Source organism: Panthera tigris, chromosome A2 (assembly GCF_018350195.1).
Source record: "Panthera tigris isolate Pti1 chromosome A2, P.tigris_Pti1_mat1.1, whole genome shotgun sequence".
In the NCBI taxonomy this organism is placed as follows: Eukaryota; Metazoa; Chordata; class Mammalia; order Carnivora; family Felidae; genus Panthera; species Panthera tigris.
The window spans coordinates 161,422,152-161,438,891 of NC_056661.1; the positions used below are offsets into that span (position 1 = coordinate 161,422,152).

The 16,740-nt window shown below is 44.7% G+C and overlaps 1 protein-coding gene across 2 annotated transcripts; it reads left to right on the top strand.

The window, feature by feature from the left end:
* Nucleotides 1-6,241: 6,241 nt before the first annotated feature.
* Nucleotides 6,242-14,856, top strand: GIMAP5 (GTPase, IMAP family member 5). 2 transcript variants are annotated; one of them, XM_007087509.3, is made up of 3 exons: nt 6,242-6,367; nt 10,892-10,940; nt 13,069-14,856. In XM_007087509.3, exons 2-3 carry the CDS (start codon nt 10,898-10,900, stop codon nt 13,953-13,955), a joined length of 930 nt encoding a protein of 309 aa, XP_007087571.1. In that variant the 5' UTR covers nt 6,242-6,367; nt 10,892-10,897; the 3' UTR covers nt 13,956-14,856. The 2 variants fall into 2 exon arrangements, with proteins under 2 accessions (XP_007087571.1, XP_015395455.1); XM_015539969.2 differs by having other exon boundaries at nt 6,306-6,367; nt 10,895-10,940.
* Nucleotides 14,857-16,740: the final 1,884 nt, after the last annotated feature.

The following is a 16,740-nucleotide window of genomic DNA, read 5'->3' on the forward strand; positions in this document are numbered from 1 at the left end:
CAGTCATGGAGTCAACTGCTCAGTGGTGTCCTCTGTGGAGTTCAGGGCCTTTTTCCAAATTCATTCAAGTTGGTGGCAGCATTGAGTTGCTTGTGGTTGTAGGACTGAGTTCCTCCTCCCAGAGGGTCACCCTGGCTGCCCCTCTTGATAGGCAGTTCTCAATATGGATATTCAATATGGATATTCTCTCCAGTGGGAGAATCTCTTGCTTTTGAATATTTTTTGATTAGGTCAGGCCCACCTGGTATAATCCCACCCCACCCCCTTTTTTCTAAAGTTTATTTAGAGAGAGACAGAGTGCGAGTGAGGGAGGGCAGAGAGTGAGAGAATCCCAAGAAGACTCTGCACTGTCAACGCTGAGCCGGATGGGAGGCTCCAACTCATGAAACCATGTGATCGTGACCTGAGTTGAAACCAAGAGTCAGACGCTTAACAGACTGAGCCACCCGGGCTCCCCTATAATCCCCCTTTGACTAACCCAAAGCCAACAGATTAGGAACCTTAATCACATGACAGAATGCCTTCACCTCTGCCATGTAAAGTGACATCCGTCCTATTCACAGGTCTGCCCATGCTCAAGGGGAGGGGATAGTCCCGGTCTTGTGCTCCAGTAGCAGGGGCATCTTGGGGCCCATCTTAGAATTCTTTCTACCACAACAATATAGATGTGTTAAAAGCAAAAGGATGGGGAAAGAAATACCATGAAAACACTAATGAAAAGAAAGCTGAATCACTATATCAATAGAAAGGTAGGCTACAAACAAAGAATACTATTAAAGATAAAGACAGACATTATAGAAGGATAAATATGTCAATTTACCAGGAAGACATAACAGTCCTAAAAACACATGCACCTAAAACTTCAAAATACATGAAGCAAAGGCGACACAAATCAAAAGGACAGACAAATCCAAAAGTATACTTGGAGACTTTAACCTCCTTTCTTACTATTGGGTAAAACACATAGACAGAAAGTCAGTAAGAATACAGAAGGCGAGGGGCGCCTGGGTGGCGCAGTCGGTTAAGCGTCCGACTTCAGCCAGGTCACGATCTCGCGGTCTGTGAGTTCGAGCCCCGCGTCAGGCTCTGGGCTGATGGCTCGGAGCCTGGAGCCTGTTTCCGATTCTGTGTCTCCCTCTCTCTCTGCCCCTCCCCCGTTCATGCTCTGTCTCTCTCTGTCCCAAAAATAAATAAAAAACGTTGAAAAAAAAAATTTAAAAAAAAAAAAAAGAATACAGAAGGCGTAAGACTGGATACTTTCCCATTAAGGTGAGGAAAAGGCCAGTATGTCCCTCCTTATTATTCCAGTTCATCATCATACTGGACATCCAGCCAGTGAACCAAGGCAAGGAAAAGAAATGTCATAAAAACTGGAAGGGAAGTAATAAAGCTCTCTTTCATCAGAGATGATGTGATTATCTATGCAGAAAATCCCAAAGAGGGGAAAAAAAATATTCTAGGACTAATGAATCAGCTTAGCAAGGTATGATAATGCAAGATCAATGTGCAAAGACTGATTATATTTCTGTGTACTAGCAATGAACAATTGGAAATTAGAATTAAATAATCAGTACTATTGTAATAGCATTAGAAACCATGAACTACTTTGGGATAAACCTAAGATTTTTATGCTGAAAACTATGTTGGTGAGAAAAATCACAGAAGACCTAAATAAATGGGGAGATATCTCGTTTGTGGATAAGAAAATTCAGTATCATTAAGATGTCAATTCTCCCCAATTTCATCTATAGAGCAATACAATCCTGATCAAAATCTGAGTGGGATTTTTTTGTTCACGAGCTGCTTCTAAAATTTATATGAAAAAACAAAGAACAAAAACTATTTTGAATAAGAAAAAGTTGGAGGATTCACACTCTCTGATTGCAGGATTTGCTATAAATCTATACGCATCATAACTGCAAGGTATTAGTAAAGGTTACCATACATATGGATCAGTGGGACAGAATAGAGTCCAGAAACAGACCAATGGAAATATGACCAATAAATTCTTGGCAATTTTTACAAAAATTGAGAGAGAAAGAGAAAGAGATAGGATAATCTTTTCAAGACATGGGGGTGGATGGCATCGATTTGAAATAAAAAATAATCTTGATGCATACTTTACACTGTATAGTAAAATTAACCATGTGATTTTGTGAGTGGCATTCCTCTACTCTGGGCATCAGTCTCCTTATCTGTAAAATGAAAGGGAAGAAAAGAAGAAGAAAAACTTCTGGATGAGCTCTGAGATCTTTCTAGCTCTCACCTCCCATGGCTGTCTTTCTTGCCTTCTGTCTACACAGAACTTATTCACTGCGTTAAACTTGCAGATGAAAAAATGTATACATGCACGTCTCCCCAAGGCTAATGGCAGCAGAGGCTGTGGGTGTCAGAAATACACAAGCTATGGCCTCTCATGACTTCTTATGTTGTCACTGAACTGTTTCTAGCACCTCTTGTGCAAATCAACCCCCTTTACCACCCCCCACAGAGGAATCGGTTTTGCATTCACTTTTTACCTTACCCAGTGCTGTGCTTCCTATTATCTGAAGGATGGATTGGAGAAGTTTACTTTCCCTTTGGATAAAGGCAATTAGCTAACAGGTGGTCCTCCAAATTACCAGGTGAATTTAGGGTGAACTGTGTCTAACAAATAATACAGTCAAGTCTTCTTACTTGAGGAATAGTTACAGTTTATCCTGACCACATATGCAGTGGGCTGCATCTGCTTGGCTACATAGCAGGCTACAATTTCCTTGTCTTTGCAATCTCTTTGAGGATCGCCTGTGATGCACATCACCTTCTGGTTTAATGCCTGTTCCAAGATAAAACTGTTTTCTTTCTCTTCTCTTTTGATGGAGAGGTTTTCTGAATTAGCAAGAGATTGTTTCAAACTATATTCCCCCCCAAATCTCAGGCAATGATTATTAGGTGACGCTAAGCCTAACTTCAAATATGAGCAGAAAGGAATCTGGAGATTCTCTAGGATAAGACTGGGCTCTGCTTAAACATGTATCATGCTCTGATCTTTCTTTGCAACATAATTGTTTTTGATTGATTGGTTGATTTTAATTTCAGTATAGTTAATATACAGTGTTGTGTTAGTTTCAGGTGTATATACAGCAATTCAACAATTCCATATATCACTCAATGCTCATCATGATAAGTGTACTCTTAATCCCCATCACCTATTTCACCCATTCCCCCCACTTCCCCTCTACTAAACCACCAGTGTGTTCTCTATAGTTAAGAGTCTGTTTCTTGGGTTGTCTCTTTTTCTTTGTTCATTTGTTTTCTTTCTTAAATTCCACATATGAGTGAAATCATGTTATTTGTCTTTCTCTGACTTCACTTACTGTTATACACCCTAAAGCCATCCATGTTGCAAATAGCAAAATTTTGTTCTTTTTATGGCTGAGTAGTATTCCATTGTATATATACACCACATCGTCTTTATGCATTCATCTATTGATGGACACATAGGTTGCTTTCATAGTTTGGTTATTGTAAATAATGCTGCAATAAACATAAGGATGCAAGTATCCCTTGGAATTAGTGTTTTTTTGTAATTTGGGGGGTAAATACTCAGTAGTGCAATTACCAGATCATGGGGTAGTTCTAGTGTTAATTTCTTGAGGAACCTCCATACTGTTTTCCACAGTGGCTGCACCAGTTTGCATTCCCACCAGTAGCGCACAAGGGTTTCCCTTTTGTTCCACAACCTCACCAACACTTGTTGATTCTTGAGGGTTTTTTTAATGTTTATTTATTTTTGAGAGAGACAGAGCATCAGCGGGAGAAGGGCAGAGAGAGAGCAAGACACAGAATCTGAAGCAGGCTCCAGGCTCTGAGCTGTCAGCACAGAGCCCTATGTGGGGCTCAAACTCACAAACCGTGAGATGATGACCTGAGCCAAAGTCGAATGCTTAGCGGACTGAGCCACCCAGGCACCCTGCTCCTTGAGTTTTTTCCTTTAGCCATTCGGACGGGTGTGAGGTAATATCTCAGTGTGGTTTTGATTTCCATTTCCCTGATGATGAGTAATGTTGAGCATCTTTTCATGTGTCTGTTGGCCATCTGGATGTCTTCTTTGGAGAAATGTCTGCTCCTGTCTTCTGCCCATTTCTTCACTGTGTTATTTGGGTTTTGTTGTTGAGCCATATAAGTTCTTTATGTATTTTGGATACTAACCCTTTATCAGATATGTCATTTGCAAATATCTTCTTCCATTCACTAGGCTGTCTTTTAGTTTTGTTGATTGTTTTCTTTGCTGTACAGAAGCTTTTTATTTTGATATAGCCCCAATAGTTTCCTGAGGCAAGAGAACCAAATGCAAAGTAATTGTTTTATATTCATTACTCTAGTCTGAAATGTGCAATCAGTTGACAAATAGAAGAGCCACGGCCTCCCAAACCTGCCCCAGGAATCAATGGGCACGTAAGCGCCAAACCCCATTAAGCCCCTTAAGACTGGCTTGTCAGAGGACAGGCAAGGGGTAGCCAGCACGCGGGGTCTGGAAAGCCCTTGAAATCACGTCCTTAGAGTTGTTCTTTCAGCCCCTCTGTGGACCAGCACAGCCTTTCCGTCCCTGATAAGCAGAAGCATTCTAGAAACAGGAGTCTGGGTACCATCGGTGCTGAGGGGAATGCCCCACTGGGCCCTTCCTGGGTCACTGGAGGTGTTTCTTAACCTGGGGGTCCTCCACAGTCTTCAGAGCCTCTACCTCCAAATTCCATTTATTCTAACAAGTCCTAAAAAGGAAATGGGAGGATGTCTTCTTTAGAGAAGTGTCTATTCATGTTTTCTGCCCATTTCTTCACTGGATTATTTGTTTTTCAGGTGTGGAGTTTGGTGAGTTCTTTATAGATTTTGGATACTAGCCTTTTGTCTGACATGTCATTTGCAAATATATTTTCCCAGTCTGTCGGTTGCCTTTTAGTTTTGTTGATTGTTTCCTTTGCAGTGCAGAAGCTTTTTATCTTCATGAGGTCCCAAGACATCCTGATGGTCAACAGACACATGAAAAGATGCTCAACGTTGCTCCTCATCAGGGAAATACAGATCAAAACCACACTGAGATACGACCTCACGCCGGTCAGAGTGGCTAAAATGAACAAATCAGGAGACTATAGATGCTGAAGAGGATGTGGAGAAACAGGAACCCTCTTGCACTGTTGGTGGGAATGCAAACTGGTGCAGCTGCTCCGGAAAACTGTGGAGGTTCCTCAAAAAATTAAAAATAGAACTACCCTATGACCCAGCAATAGCACTGCTAGGAATTTACCCAAGGGGTACAGGAGTGCCGATACATAGGGGCACTTGTACCCCAATGTTTATAGCAGCACTTTCAACAATAGCCAAATTATGGAAAGAGCCTAAATGTCCATCAGCTGATGAATGGATAAAGAAATTGTGGCTTATATACACAATGGAACACTACTTGGCAATGAGAAAGAATGAAATATGGCCTTTTGTAGCAACGCGGATGGAACTGGAGAGTGTTATGCTAAGTGAAATAAGTCATACAAAGACAGATACCATATGTTTTCACTCCTATGTGGATCCTGAGAAACTTAACAGAAGACCATGGAGGAGGGGAAGGAAAAAACAAAAAAAAAACCTGGAGAGGGAGGGAGCCAAACCATAAGAGACTCTTAAAAACAGAACAAACTGAGGGTTGATGGGGGGTGGGAGGAAGGGGAGGGTGGGTGATGGGCATTGAGGAAGGCACCTGTTGGGGTGAGCACTGGGTGTTGTATGGAAACCAATTTGACAATAAATTTCATATTATAAAATAAAATAAAGTGAAGTGAAATGAAATGAAATAAAATAAAATAAAATAGTAAAATAAAATAAAATAAAATAAAATAAAATAAAATAAAATAATATTGGGTGGGGAAGGCAATGGGAGGAGGCATGGCGACCCCAGCAGGCTCAAACAGGAATTGTCCCTTTATGGAAGCCACACGGCCACCCACTCGCTCGCCGCTCTCCAGGTGCTGCGGACCCCAAGGGACCGTCCCTGTCTGGGCCGGCGGGGGCCAGGCTCCCTGATCCCCTTTGCCTTCTGGAGCCAAGGCCGAGCCCTGGAGCCCGCGGCCTCCCCCGCGGTTCCTCCCTAAATGCACCCGCCCCGCTTCCTGCTGCGCCCTCATCGCCCTGAGAGCCGCCCACGTCCCCGCCCTCACCCCACCCCCCATCCCCGGGAGCCACCCGCGTCCCCGCCGCCCCGAGAGCCGCCCCGAAAGCCGCCCGAGAGCCGCCCCGAAAGCCGCCCGAGAGCCACGGGCCCCCGAGAGCCTCCTGCTGCCGCGTCCCCGCCACCGCGAGAGCCACGTCGAGCACGCAGCCCGCAGCGCCGCTCCTGGTAAGGGGACGGTCCCAAAGTCTTTAGGGGGTCTGAGGGCCCAAGGTTTAGTCCCACCCAGTTCTGGTGTGATCTCACCCAGAGTGCAGGACTTGTGGGTTCGCCCCTCAGTGAACCGGGATGGTGATGGTGGGAGTTACGGGCTCAGGGGATTCGGGGTGGCTGGAAACAGGCTTGGAACCACTCAGCCTGCGCTCACAACCCAGCACATTTCATGGCGCCACAGGCCAGTTGTCCACTTCCTGGCCCCTGTGATCCTCGTGAGCCTCGCAGGGTTTCTTAAAGCAGGACTATTGTCCTCCCCTTTGACAGATGAGAAAACTCAAACGCCCCAGGTACCCTAGCCAGGTAGGGACACACGTCCAGTTTCAATCCCTTAACCTCCCCACCACCCTCAATCCCTGACTTGTGCCAAGGCCCAGAAAGGTCTGGGAGAAGAGGACGCATTCCTAGGGTTGCAAAGGGCAAATGTGGGATTATTATTCCCTCACCCCCACGCACACCAGTCCCATGGGCCAGGTGTTCCAAAAAGACCCCTCAGGGGACATTGTCCCATGACTTTGATCAGAAGCCATTCCATTCTCCCCCAAATACCCCCCCCATCTTTTGTATGACACAATATAGGTAGGACTCTATTCTAGGGCAAACATACTATGCTCAGGGCATATGGGAACAATCCTTTTGTCTGCTAACCCTTGGTGGGAGTTGTGTCACAACCTCACAGTGACAGAAGTACAGAACAAGTGAGCCAAACCAGGAAATAAAGGGACTGGGCAGATGAGTGAAGGAGATATTTGTGAACTAGGCAAGAAATATTTTTTATCTTTCCCAGAACAGCATTAGAGAGCCTGCTTTCTCATGGTTTGATAAAATGAAGTAGCATCATGATAAAATCAAGCTCATACAATTTTAAAATCAGAATGTACATTATGTTTGCTTTCAATTCCTACCTAGGCTAGATCCTCCTACCATCCCAGTCTGATTCTGTCATTTCTGCTTACATGCTGCCTGCCACTCTCTCATGATACCTCATCCCATTTTGGAGAAGGTTAGCAGAATTTTCCTTTTGGAGAAGAAATCTGCCTTAGTTCCCAAATCACTCACTTTTGCCTATGCTGAGGTTGACACGTACCACATTCTTTCAGGTATTCAGTGCTTCCCCAGCCTTTTCCGAGGCTTTATTCCATCCTGTTAATATTTTGTCTGTGACTCATTTTAACATTTCTGTCAATATCCTTCAGACTTGCCTCTGGACCCTTTCTTATTTGTTAATATCTGCCTAAAAATCCATCCCCCAGGGGGAGGTATGTCTCCCCCCGCAGCCTGACCCACTCAGAAGATAGTTCAGAAGAACCACTATACTGCATTTCCACTAATGTAACCTGAGTTGATTGGCCTTTTGAGACAGCCACACTGCACCATTTGGGTCACACTTAAGTCAAGCAAAAACACCAGATTATTTTAAACGAAACTACTTCAATTCAGAGCAACTCCTGCCTCCTGCAAATTTTTTTGAACATATATATATATATATATATATATATATATATATATTTTTTTTTTTTTTAAGAACATGCACTCAAGATTTTGCAATAGGGGCGCCTGGGTGGCTCAGTCAGTTAAGCATCCAACTTCAGCTCAGGTCATGATCTTGAGGTCCGTAGGTTCAAGCCCCGAGTCGGACTCTGTGCTGACAGCTCAGAGTCTGGATCCTGCTTTGGATTTTGTGTCTCCTCTCTCTGCCCCTCCCCAACTCACATAGTGTCTCATGCTGTCTCTCAAAAATAAATAAATGTAAAAGAAAAATTTTAAAGATTTTACAATACAATTCTCCATGTTGATTCTAAGGCAGACATCCAGCCTGTCAACACCAGTTGATGTTCTGACTGTGGGATGCTAACATTGTATGCAGTGTTCCAAGATGATGGTGGACTTGTTTGGAATAATCTCTTTTGCCCCCTGTGGAATCAAGGAGGATATGCAAGCAAAAGGGGACTTTTTTATATAGCTTAGCTCCATGGCAGTTGGGTGACCTTGGGCAAGTCATCTGATGCTCAATTTCCTAATATTTTAATAGAAATTTCAAGACTATTTGATCACATCACAGGGAATTTATTTCTTTATTTTTTTTGTTTTTATTTTGAGAGAGAAAGAGAGAGAGAGGGAGGGAGGGAGGGGCAGAGAGAGAGAGACAGAGAGAGAATCCCAAGCAGACTCCATGCTCAGCATGGAGCCTGACGGGCTCAATCCCACCACCGTGAGATCACAATCTGAGCTGATATCAACAGTTGGACATGTAACCGACAGCCACCCAGGCACCCCTCACATCACAGGGAACTTAGAAGAACAGTTAGAATCGTGGACATGAAAGAATTCTGAAGGTTATAGATGGCTGCACAGAGGATGTTCACAATGATGAAACCCATCATCAACATCCTCACCCCTATCATCATCGTCTTTACCGAATCAGTAGATTGATTCCAGCATGTTTTATGAGGTTCCCAAACCTCAGAAAATGTCATCTAAAAATACGAAAGATGTCAGAGAACTTGAGGAGTTTTAGCAAAAGCTGTAATATAATTTACTAAAAGCAAAGGACAGCATGTGAAAGATGGTGAGGCAAATGGTCTTCTCTGGGCTTAAAGAAGGGAGGGGAGGAAAAGGAAAGAGAAGGAAAGGAAGAAGGGAAAAGCAGGAAATTGTCTTAATATATTCTGATAATGTGGAAGAGGATGGTTTCCCCTAAGGAGGGCCAAACAAAACAAAGCAAAACAAAACCAAAAACAAACAAAAAAAACATATCCACTGAATGAGTAGAAAAGCATGCAGAAGTTATTTCCATATGACAGAAGCCACCTGAATAGCCAATGAGCTATGAAAAACACTTTTGATTCTATGGCAATTAGTAAAATTCGAGTTTAAACCAATTAAGATATCCTTATTTATGCCCAGAAGAGCGACAAAAAATTAAGTCTAATATCACCAAATGCCAGTGAAGGTTTGGGAATTCTCATACGTGGCTTGTGCCAATGTGAGTTAGCACAACCATCCTGGGGGCATAATTAGCAATACCTAGTCAGATGGCAGCTGTTTATCCCAGGTAAATTGCTGCACGTGTGCACAAGAGGACATACATGGGGATTCTTTTGCAGCATTGTTGATAGTACAAGCACATAGCTTGAAACAGCTCAAAGTTTGTTGATAATTGATAAAATGTTCCATAAACAAGGTCATCTACATAAAAAGCTTAAAATACAAAACCAGTACTATACATTATCTATAGAGACATGTGTATGCAGAAGTATAAATAGGCAAACGAGAATGATCCACAAAATCCTCAGAATATTGTCTTTCAGAGGACAGAGGGAGGGGCAATAAGACTGGGGAGCCAAACAATGTTAATGAAACTACATGTGTAATGTTTGACTTTTCAAACAGAATAGCTCCAGTAAAAATGCCCAAATATTTACATTTGTTCATTGCAAATGGTAGCTACTTCATGCATTTCTCCACTTAAAAAATGTGTTTCAAAACCGCATAATCTTTAAACCTGGATAAAGACAAAGAACCTCAGAGTTCATCTTCATTATATTGCATGTCTCGTGCCTGCCTTATCTAATGCTTACTTACCTTTCCTAATACCAAGAAGAATGACCCAATAATCTGCCTCATTTGAAGGAAACATTTATGCCAATCCTGGTGCCGATTTCTGATTAAATCCGCTGAGATACAAAAATGGAGATTATCTGGGGACCAGGACCTCAGAACCCACCAGGAAAGAAGTTGGATTAAGATCTGAGCAGGCAATGAGTTTATCTTGAATTTGTCCTGAATGTTGATTCTGTCCCTTCAGTCATGGCACCACCTTCTCTCCACCAAACTCCCTGGCGTGGGGCAAGGTGGGGGATGGGGTGGTAAGGAAGGTGCTGGGGCTCGGCCCTCTACAACTACTTCCTCTGCTGTCAGTGCCTGAAGGTAACCTTGTTCCCATCCCGCTCTCCCACTGGAAGGAACATTGTGCTTTCCTCTTTGCCAATGGAGTATCTGACACAGTTTCTGGGAGCAAAAACTCTCAGTACTTCAAACAAATCAGTGTTATTTACAGAAAGGCAGGGTTGTTGTTTTTTTTCTCTGTATTCTAGCAAGTTTGCCTACTTTGATTCCAACTAATAATAATGCCCCACTCCTGGTTCCATAGAAGAATGTTTTCTTCATTTCATGCCTTTTCAAGTTGGAGAAAGAAAAACCAACTGATTCCATTTTAAAAATCTTTCCTAATTTCCTATAAGTTAAAAAAAAAAAAAGCAACAGTGCATTGCGTTAACATAACCTAACTTAACTTTGCCTGGCTTGCATAAAGTTATTCATAGATGTTTGGAAGTATAATATGAGTTAGAAAATTAGCAATGGAAATGGCTCATCCTAGGATAATTATTCTTAGTTGTCTGAATTGAAAGTGTTCTCAGGCCTTAGCAACTCCCATATGGACACTTGCTTTTATTCCTTTCCTGTTTTTTATTCCAGAAGAGAATGGAAGGGCTTCAGAGAAGCAGATATGGAACTATGACTGAAGGTAAGAAAGCCTTGGTGTTTGCAGGAGCTCCAGGCACCCAGGAGCATCACTGTTCTGTCTCCACCGACTCTCACCTCAAACACGGGGACAGAAACCCAGTTACTTTAAATTGAGGAGGTGCCTGGGTGGCACTCTTTGGTGTAACACACTGTCCAGAGAATGAAAAAATATAAGCTACAGACTGGGAGAAAATATTGGAAAAATCCATACCTAATTATGGTATATTCAAAAAAGAAATTTTCATGGGGCGCCTGGGTGGCTCAGTCGGTTGAGCGTCCGACTTCAGCCCAGGTCATGATCTCGCGGTCCGTGAGTTCGAGCCCCGCGTCGGGCTCTGTGCTGATGGCTCGGAGCTTGGAGCCTGCTTTGGATTCTGTGTCTCCCTCTCTCTCTGACCCTCCCCTGTTCATGCTCTGTCTCTCTCTGTCTCAAAAATAAATAGACATTTAAAAAAAAAAAAAGAAATCTTCAAACTTAATACTAAGACATCAAAAATAAAATAAATAATAAATAAAAAATGGGTGATATGAAGAAACATATCACCAAAGACAATACACATAAAGAAGCACCTGGGTGGCTCAGTCAGGTAAGCATTCAACTCTTGACTTCGGCTCAGGTCATGATCTCATGGTTTGTGAGATCCAGCCCTGCCACAGGCTCTGTACTGACAGAGCGGAGGCTGCTTGGGATTCTCTCTCTCTCTGCCCCTCCCTTGCTCGCGCTTTCTTCCTCTCACAAAATAAGTAAACATAAAAAAAAATAAGCTGAAGAAGAAAGAGACAACTGTCACCTGTTCTTCCCCTTCCCTGTCATCATGATGCCCATCACACTCTCGCCTGCACATGATTGGTGGGAAATGTGGAGGTGAAACTTCACGTCAGGGTTTGGAGGATTTGGAACCAGGCTGTGAAAACGATTTCTCTTTCCTTGTCTGCTCCCAGCTGGAAAGAGGAAGAGTTCCCGTAGAGATTTAGTAACCCTGCATGCTCCAAATGCTTCAGGAGAGGAGGAACCAACACTGAGTAGAAGGAATCAAATAACAGATTTTAGGAGCCTGAAATGGCCTTAATTCATTTGAACTCATAAAGACTCTAAAAAGTCCTCGGGTTCTCACTCCCCTCCAACCCTTGAAGATTTTAGCTCTTGGCTCGTGTCACCCCACCTCCAACACCTCCCTGTGCAGTTCACTCAGCCAGTTTCCTGTGTAGTTCACTCAGCCAGATATCTCCAACACATGTGCTTCTAATGTCCTTTCTTCCACTTTTCTTCAGCCTCCCATCCAGGGGCATCTCCCAGACTTTGTCCTTGACGTTAACGACCTTCTGTCATCTCAGTTTCAAGCCTCCAACTGCCCACCCACAGAGCAGACATCCAGGGACATTCAGCTAGTCCTTGGCAGGAGGTCACCGAAGCTCTGACAGCTGAGATGCACTTTACGCCTGAGGTTCCTATGTGTGCATTGAGCCTGGGGATTTGTGGGTGGAAAAGAGGTGATAATGTTTTCTCATTCGTGGCTTCTCATCCTCTGCCTCCTTCTAATCTCACATTTATCTAGCATGAAATTGACCAAAGCACCATCTATGGAAAAGCCCTGGGATCACATTCCTTTAAAAAAAAGCTGTATTTTCCCTGCTGTAGATGAAGTGCTTAGAGCATTCTTCTCAGTGGAGCGGTCCCTCCCTTGGCTGTGGGTCCAAGCTTCTAATTTCTAACATAGGCTTTCTATGATCCAAGAACATCCTAAAGGATACGAACTTTCGGGGCGCCTGGGTGGCTTGTCGGTTAAGCGTCCGACTTCAGCTCAGGTCGTGATCTCACGGTCCGTGGGTTCGAGCCCCGCGTTGGGCTCTGTGCTGACAGCTCAGAGCCTGGAGCCTGTTTCAGATTCTGTGTCTCCCTCTCTCTCTGACCCTCCCCTGTTCATGCTCTGTCTCTCTCTGTCTCAAAAATAAATAAACGTTAAAAAAAATATTTAAAAAAAAGGATACGAACTTTCATATGTATTTAGATGTGACTGTTTTGGCGACAGGGAGGTCCACGAGTTTTCATGCGATTCCATGAAGGTCCCTGCCCTGGAAATCTTAATCGCTAACTTAGTAAGACACACACAAATTGGTTTTTTTTATAGGCAGAGGGGAAGATAACTGGTTTGCAACATCGTCCTCACTGAGGATCATCCTGGTGGGCAAGACAGGCAGCGGGAAGAGTGCCACAGGGAACAGCATCCTCTGCCAGCCAGTGTTCGAGTCCAAGCTGAGAAGCCAGCCTGTGACCAGAAAGTGCCAGGCAGAGACAGGGACCTGGGATGGAAGGAACATCCTGGTGGTTGACACACCCCCCATCTTCGAGGCAGGGGCTCAGACCCAGGACACGTACAAGGACATCGGAGATTGCTACCTGCTCTCTGCCCCGGGGCCCCACGTGCTGCTGCTGGTGACCCAGCTGGGGCGCTTCACCGCCCAGGACACGGTGGCGGTGAGGAGGGTGATGGAGATCTTCGGGGAAGAAGCCATGAAATACATGGTGGTCCTCTTCACCCACAAGGAGGACTTGATGGGCGAGTCCTTGGACAATTACGTCGCAAACACGGACAACCATAGCCTGAGGAGCGTGGTCCAGGAGTGCAGCAAGAGGTACTGTGCCTTCAACAACAAGGCCACCGGGGAGGAGCAGGGGGAGCAGCGGGCCCAGCTGATGGCCGTGGTCGAGAGGCTGGAGAGGGAGAACCAGGGCGCCTTCCACACCAACAGCCTCTTCTTTGAAGCCCAGATGCTGCTGCAAGACGGGGGCAGTGCCCACGGGGAAGAGCACAGGCGCTTCCTGACCAAGGTGCAGGAGTATGTGGGAAAGCAACAGCGAGCCCTGAAAGAGAGAGGCAGTAACTGGGCCTCCAGGGTGCTCCTCAGAGTCAAAAACTGGGTGTTTTCTAACCCTGGGATATCTGCCTTCCTTGTTATATGCTTTCTGATTTTTCTTGCCGTTTTAATTAACTTGTGTATTACTCATGCACACTGAGCGTTTTCAGATGACTTCTGCAGTCAGCTATATTATTTTTTGAGTCCCCGTCTCTGTCTGTGTCAGATTCTTTATATGCTTTTTTACATAATTTCACTTCAGTTTCTCCTCCTTGCATTAGACATGCCACCTTTTCCTTTTTTTTTTTTTCAAGTGCTTTTAGGTAAATAAAATCCAAAGGAAAAAAAATTTTTTGTTTTTGTTAAAAATTGTAGCAGTAAGAACAAAAAGGATGAGAAACTAACCGTCACAGGATGTCTGCAGGAAGGAAGGTGGTGGACTGTGAAGCTGTGCGGATGTCCTACCTCTGGGCCCTATTTTGTGCAACGATGCTGTCGAGGGGAGACACGTGTTACATTAAAAGCCGGTGGCAGAATTCTCTATTTTATTCAGAAACATGCTCTGATTTCATTGGAGTTGGTCATAAAAGACGCCCATCCCCATCCCCACACCTTCGAGAGAGGATGATGAGGTTGTTGAGGGGACTTGGGGGGACTTTCCAAGGCAAGAAGAGGTCCGGGACGGAATGCACAAGAGGGGTCTGGCATGATGAAGGAGAGAAAAGGGGTCACCACAGCGGGGTGGGGCTGAGCCTTAGGAAAAGCAGTCGCTGAGAAATTCCAGTGGCGGGAAAATGAAGGAACTGTAATGTCTTAAAGCAGGGGTTGGCAGGGCCAGATAGTGAATATTTTAGGCTTAAAAATGGTCTATAGTCTGCTCAGCTCTGCCCTGGCCGCCACAGGCAATGCGAGGCTACATTCCTATAAAACTTAATGAACAGGGACATCTGAATGTCATGTAACTTTCCTATGTGGCCATGAAACATAATTCTTCCTTTTTTTTTTTTTAATTTTTTTAATGTTTTTATTTATTTTTGAGAAAGAGAGAGATAGAGCATGAGCAGGGGAGGGGCAGAGTGAGAGGGAGACACAGAATCTGAAGCAGGCTCCAGGCTCTGAGCTGTCAGCACAGAGCCCAACACGGGGCTCGAACTCACAGACTGTGAGATCATGACCTGAGCTGAAGTCGGATGCTCAACCGACTGAGCCACCCAGGCGCCCCTAATTCTTCCTTTGATTTCTTCAACCATTTTAAAATGTGAAGGCTTCTCTTCCCTCACAGGACGTATGAAACATATAGCAGGCCAGAGTGGGTCCATCTTATGGTATATTTCCTGTTGCTGGTCGAGCTGTGTTATAATGCAACATCTTAACCTCAAACCCAGGAAAGGCCAGTTCAATCATGTGTGTTCTCCATGGGACTTTGGGAAAAGGGTCGTGTCCAACTGTTCGATGGTAGTAAAGAGAAGAGGGCAGACACTGGGGTGGAATCTGAGCAGAGGTCATGAATTCAGCAGAAACAGGAAATCAGATGAGGGTGTGTCTGGTGGCCCCTCCCCTGCCATCTTGTTGATAGCTGCCCCTCCTTCTGTGCTCCTTTGTACCTGTGAGGGACCTGCAGTCACCCTGGGCAGCCTGCGACTGGATGTGGGGTGAGTCTCAGGAACTCGATGTGACACCCAAGCATCATTCTCCAAGCCTGTATTGGTAATAAAGGTGCCATATTGAACCTTACAACTGTATCACGTAACTGACTCCAGACATGTTCCACGAGTGTTAAGTTTAAGCTCCTCAAGCCCTGGACACACTAAGGAACTTTGAGTTTTCAGGCCAAGGACCACCTCCTGAAGGCAGTAGTCCCAATTTGGCCAGCCTTACTCGGTCTCTTCTTCCTTGAGTTAATCTGGTCCAGCTCCACATGCGTTTACTACGTGAGTACTGAGTGCCGGGTTCTATGTGGGCACCAGGGATAGAACATAAACGGTACATGGCTCCTGCTTCACGCACGTGACTGCGTGGTGGAAGGATGAAAGGCACATGGAAGTGGGTCTAAGGGAAATTTATTGGAGAAATAAGGTGTCCACCAAAAGGAGAGTACACAGGCTCCCTAGATAGGCTGCTGTGCGCTGTCTAGGAACATGCTGGCCTCTCTGGGCAGTCACTTTGGGTTGGGGGAGGCCACTGTCAAGGACGAAGAGGTGAATCAACATGCGGGAAGATTGGGGCAGGGAGAGACAGGGCTGAGGGGGGTCTTGGGCATCACCTCCAGGGCTCCATGGCTGTCTCCTACAGAAAGGAAGTCACTGGAGGCTTTTAAAGAGCTTAGTATATTTTAAGAAGTTCCCGTAGCAGCAACGTGGTGGTTGGATTATATAAATGTAAGCCCGGGGGCAGGGACAACATTTAGAAGAGAAGATTTCCATCTCAGCCGTCAGGGCCTGAGCTGTAGCAAAAGAAATGGATGGAAAGGAGAGGATGTCCATGGGCAACACTGAGGAGGGGCAGAATCAACACCAGGTGGTCCTAGACAGCAACACAGGCTGTCTGCTTTTTCCAAAAGCAGGACATTCCCAGGAAACCTTTTGAAAGCCAACATGGCATAAAGCAAAGAAACAATTACTGTTAATTTATATGAAAAATTTTTGAGCATTCCCAGACCCACAAAATAACCATTCTTCAGGCACATGTCGCTAACAGGTGCACAAAATCAGTTGAGATAAAGCCCAGAGCTCGGGAGGCTGGATGCTGAGACGCTGTGTGGAGCTCCAGGGGAAAGCACTGACAGGGCCGCCCTCACTGCCTGGGGTGCGTCTGCCCCTCCAAAGTCTCATTGCAAAACCAACGCTGAAATCTATTTTCACTTTTTGCTGTTTGTCATAAAAATGAAAATCCTCTTCAGATTTCTTTCACTAAGCAAAACAGGTACTAATGTAAGTCTTTCATAA

Coding starts and splice junctions, on each gene's coding strand:
- GIMAP5 (XM_007087509.3), top strand. CDS start 10,898: ATGGAAGGGCTTCAGAGAAGCAGATATGGAACTATGACTGAAG. Junction 10,941..13,068: donor ATATGGAACTATGACTGAAG/GTAAGAAAGCCT, acceptor TTTTTTTTATAG/GCAGAGGGGAAGATAACTGG.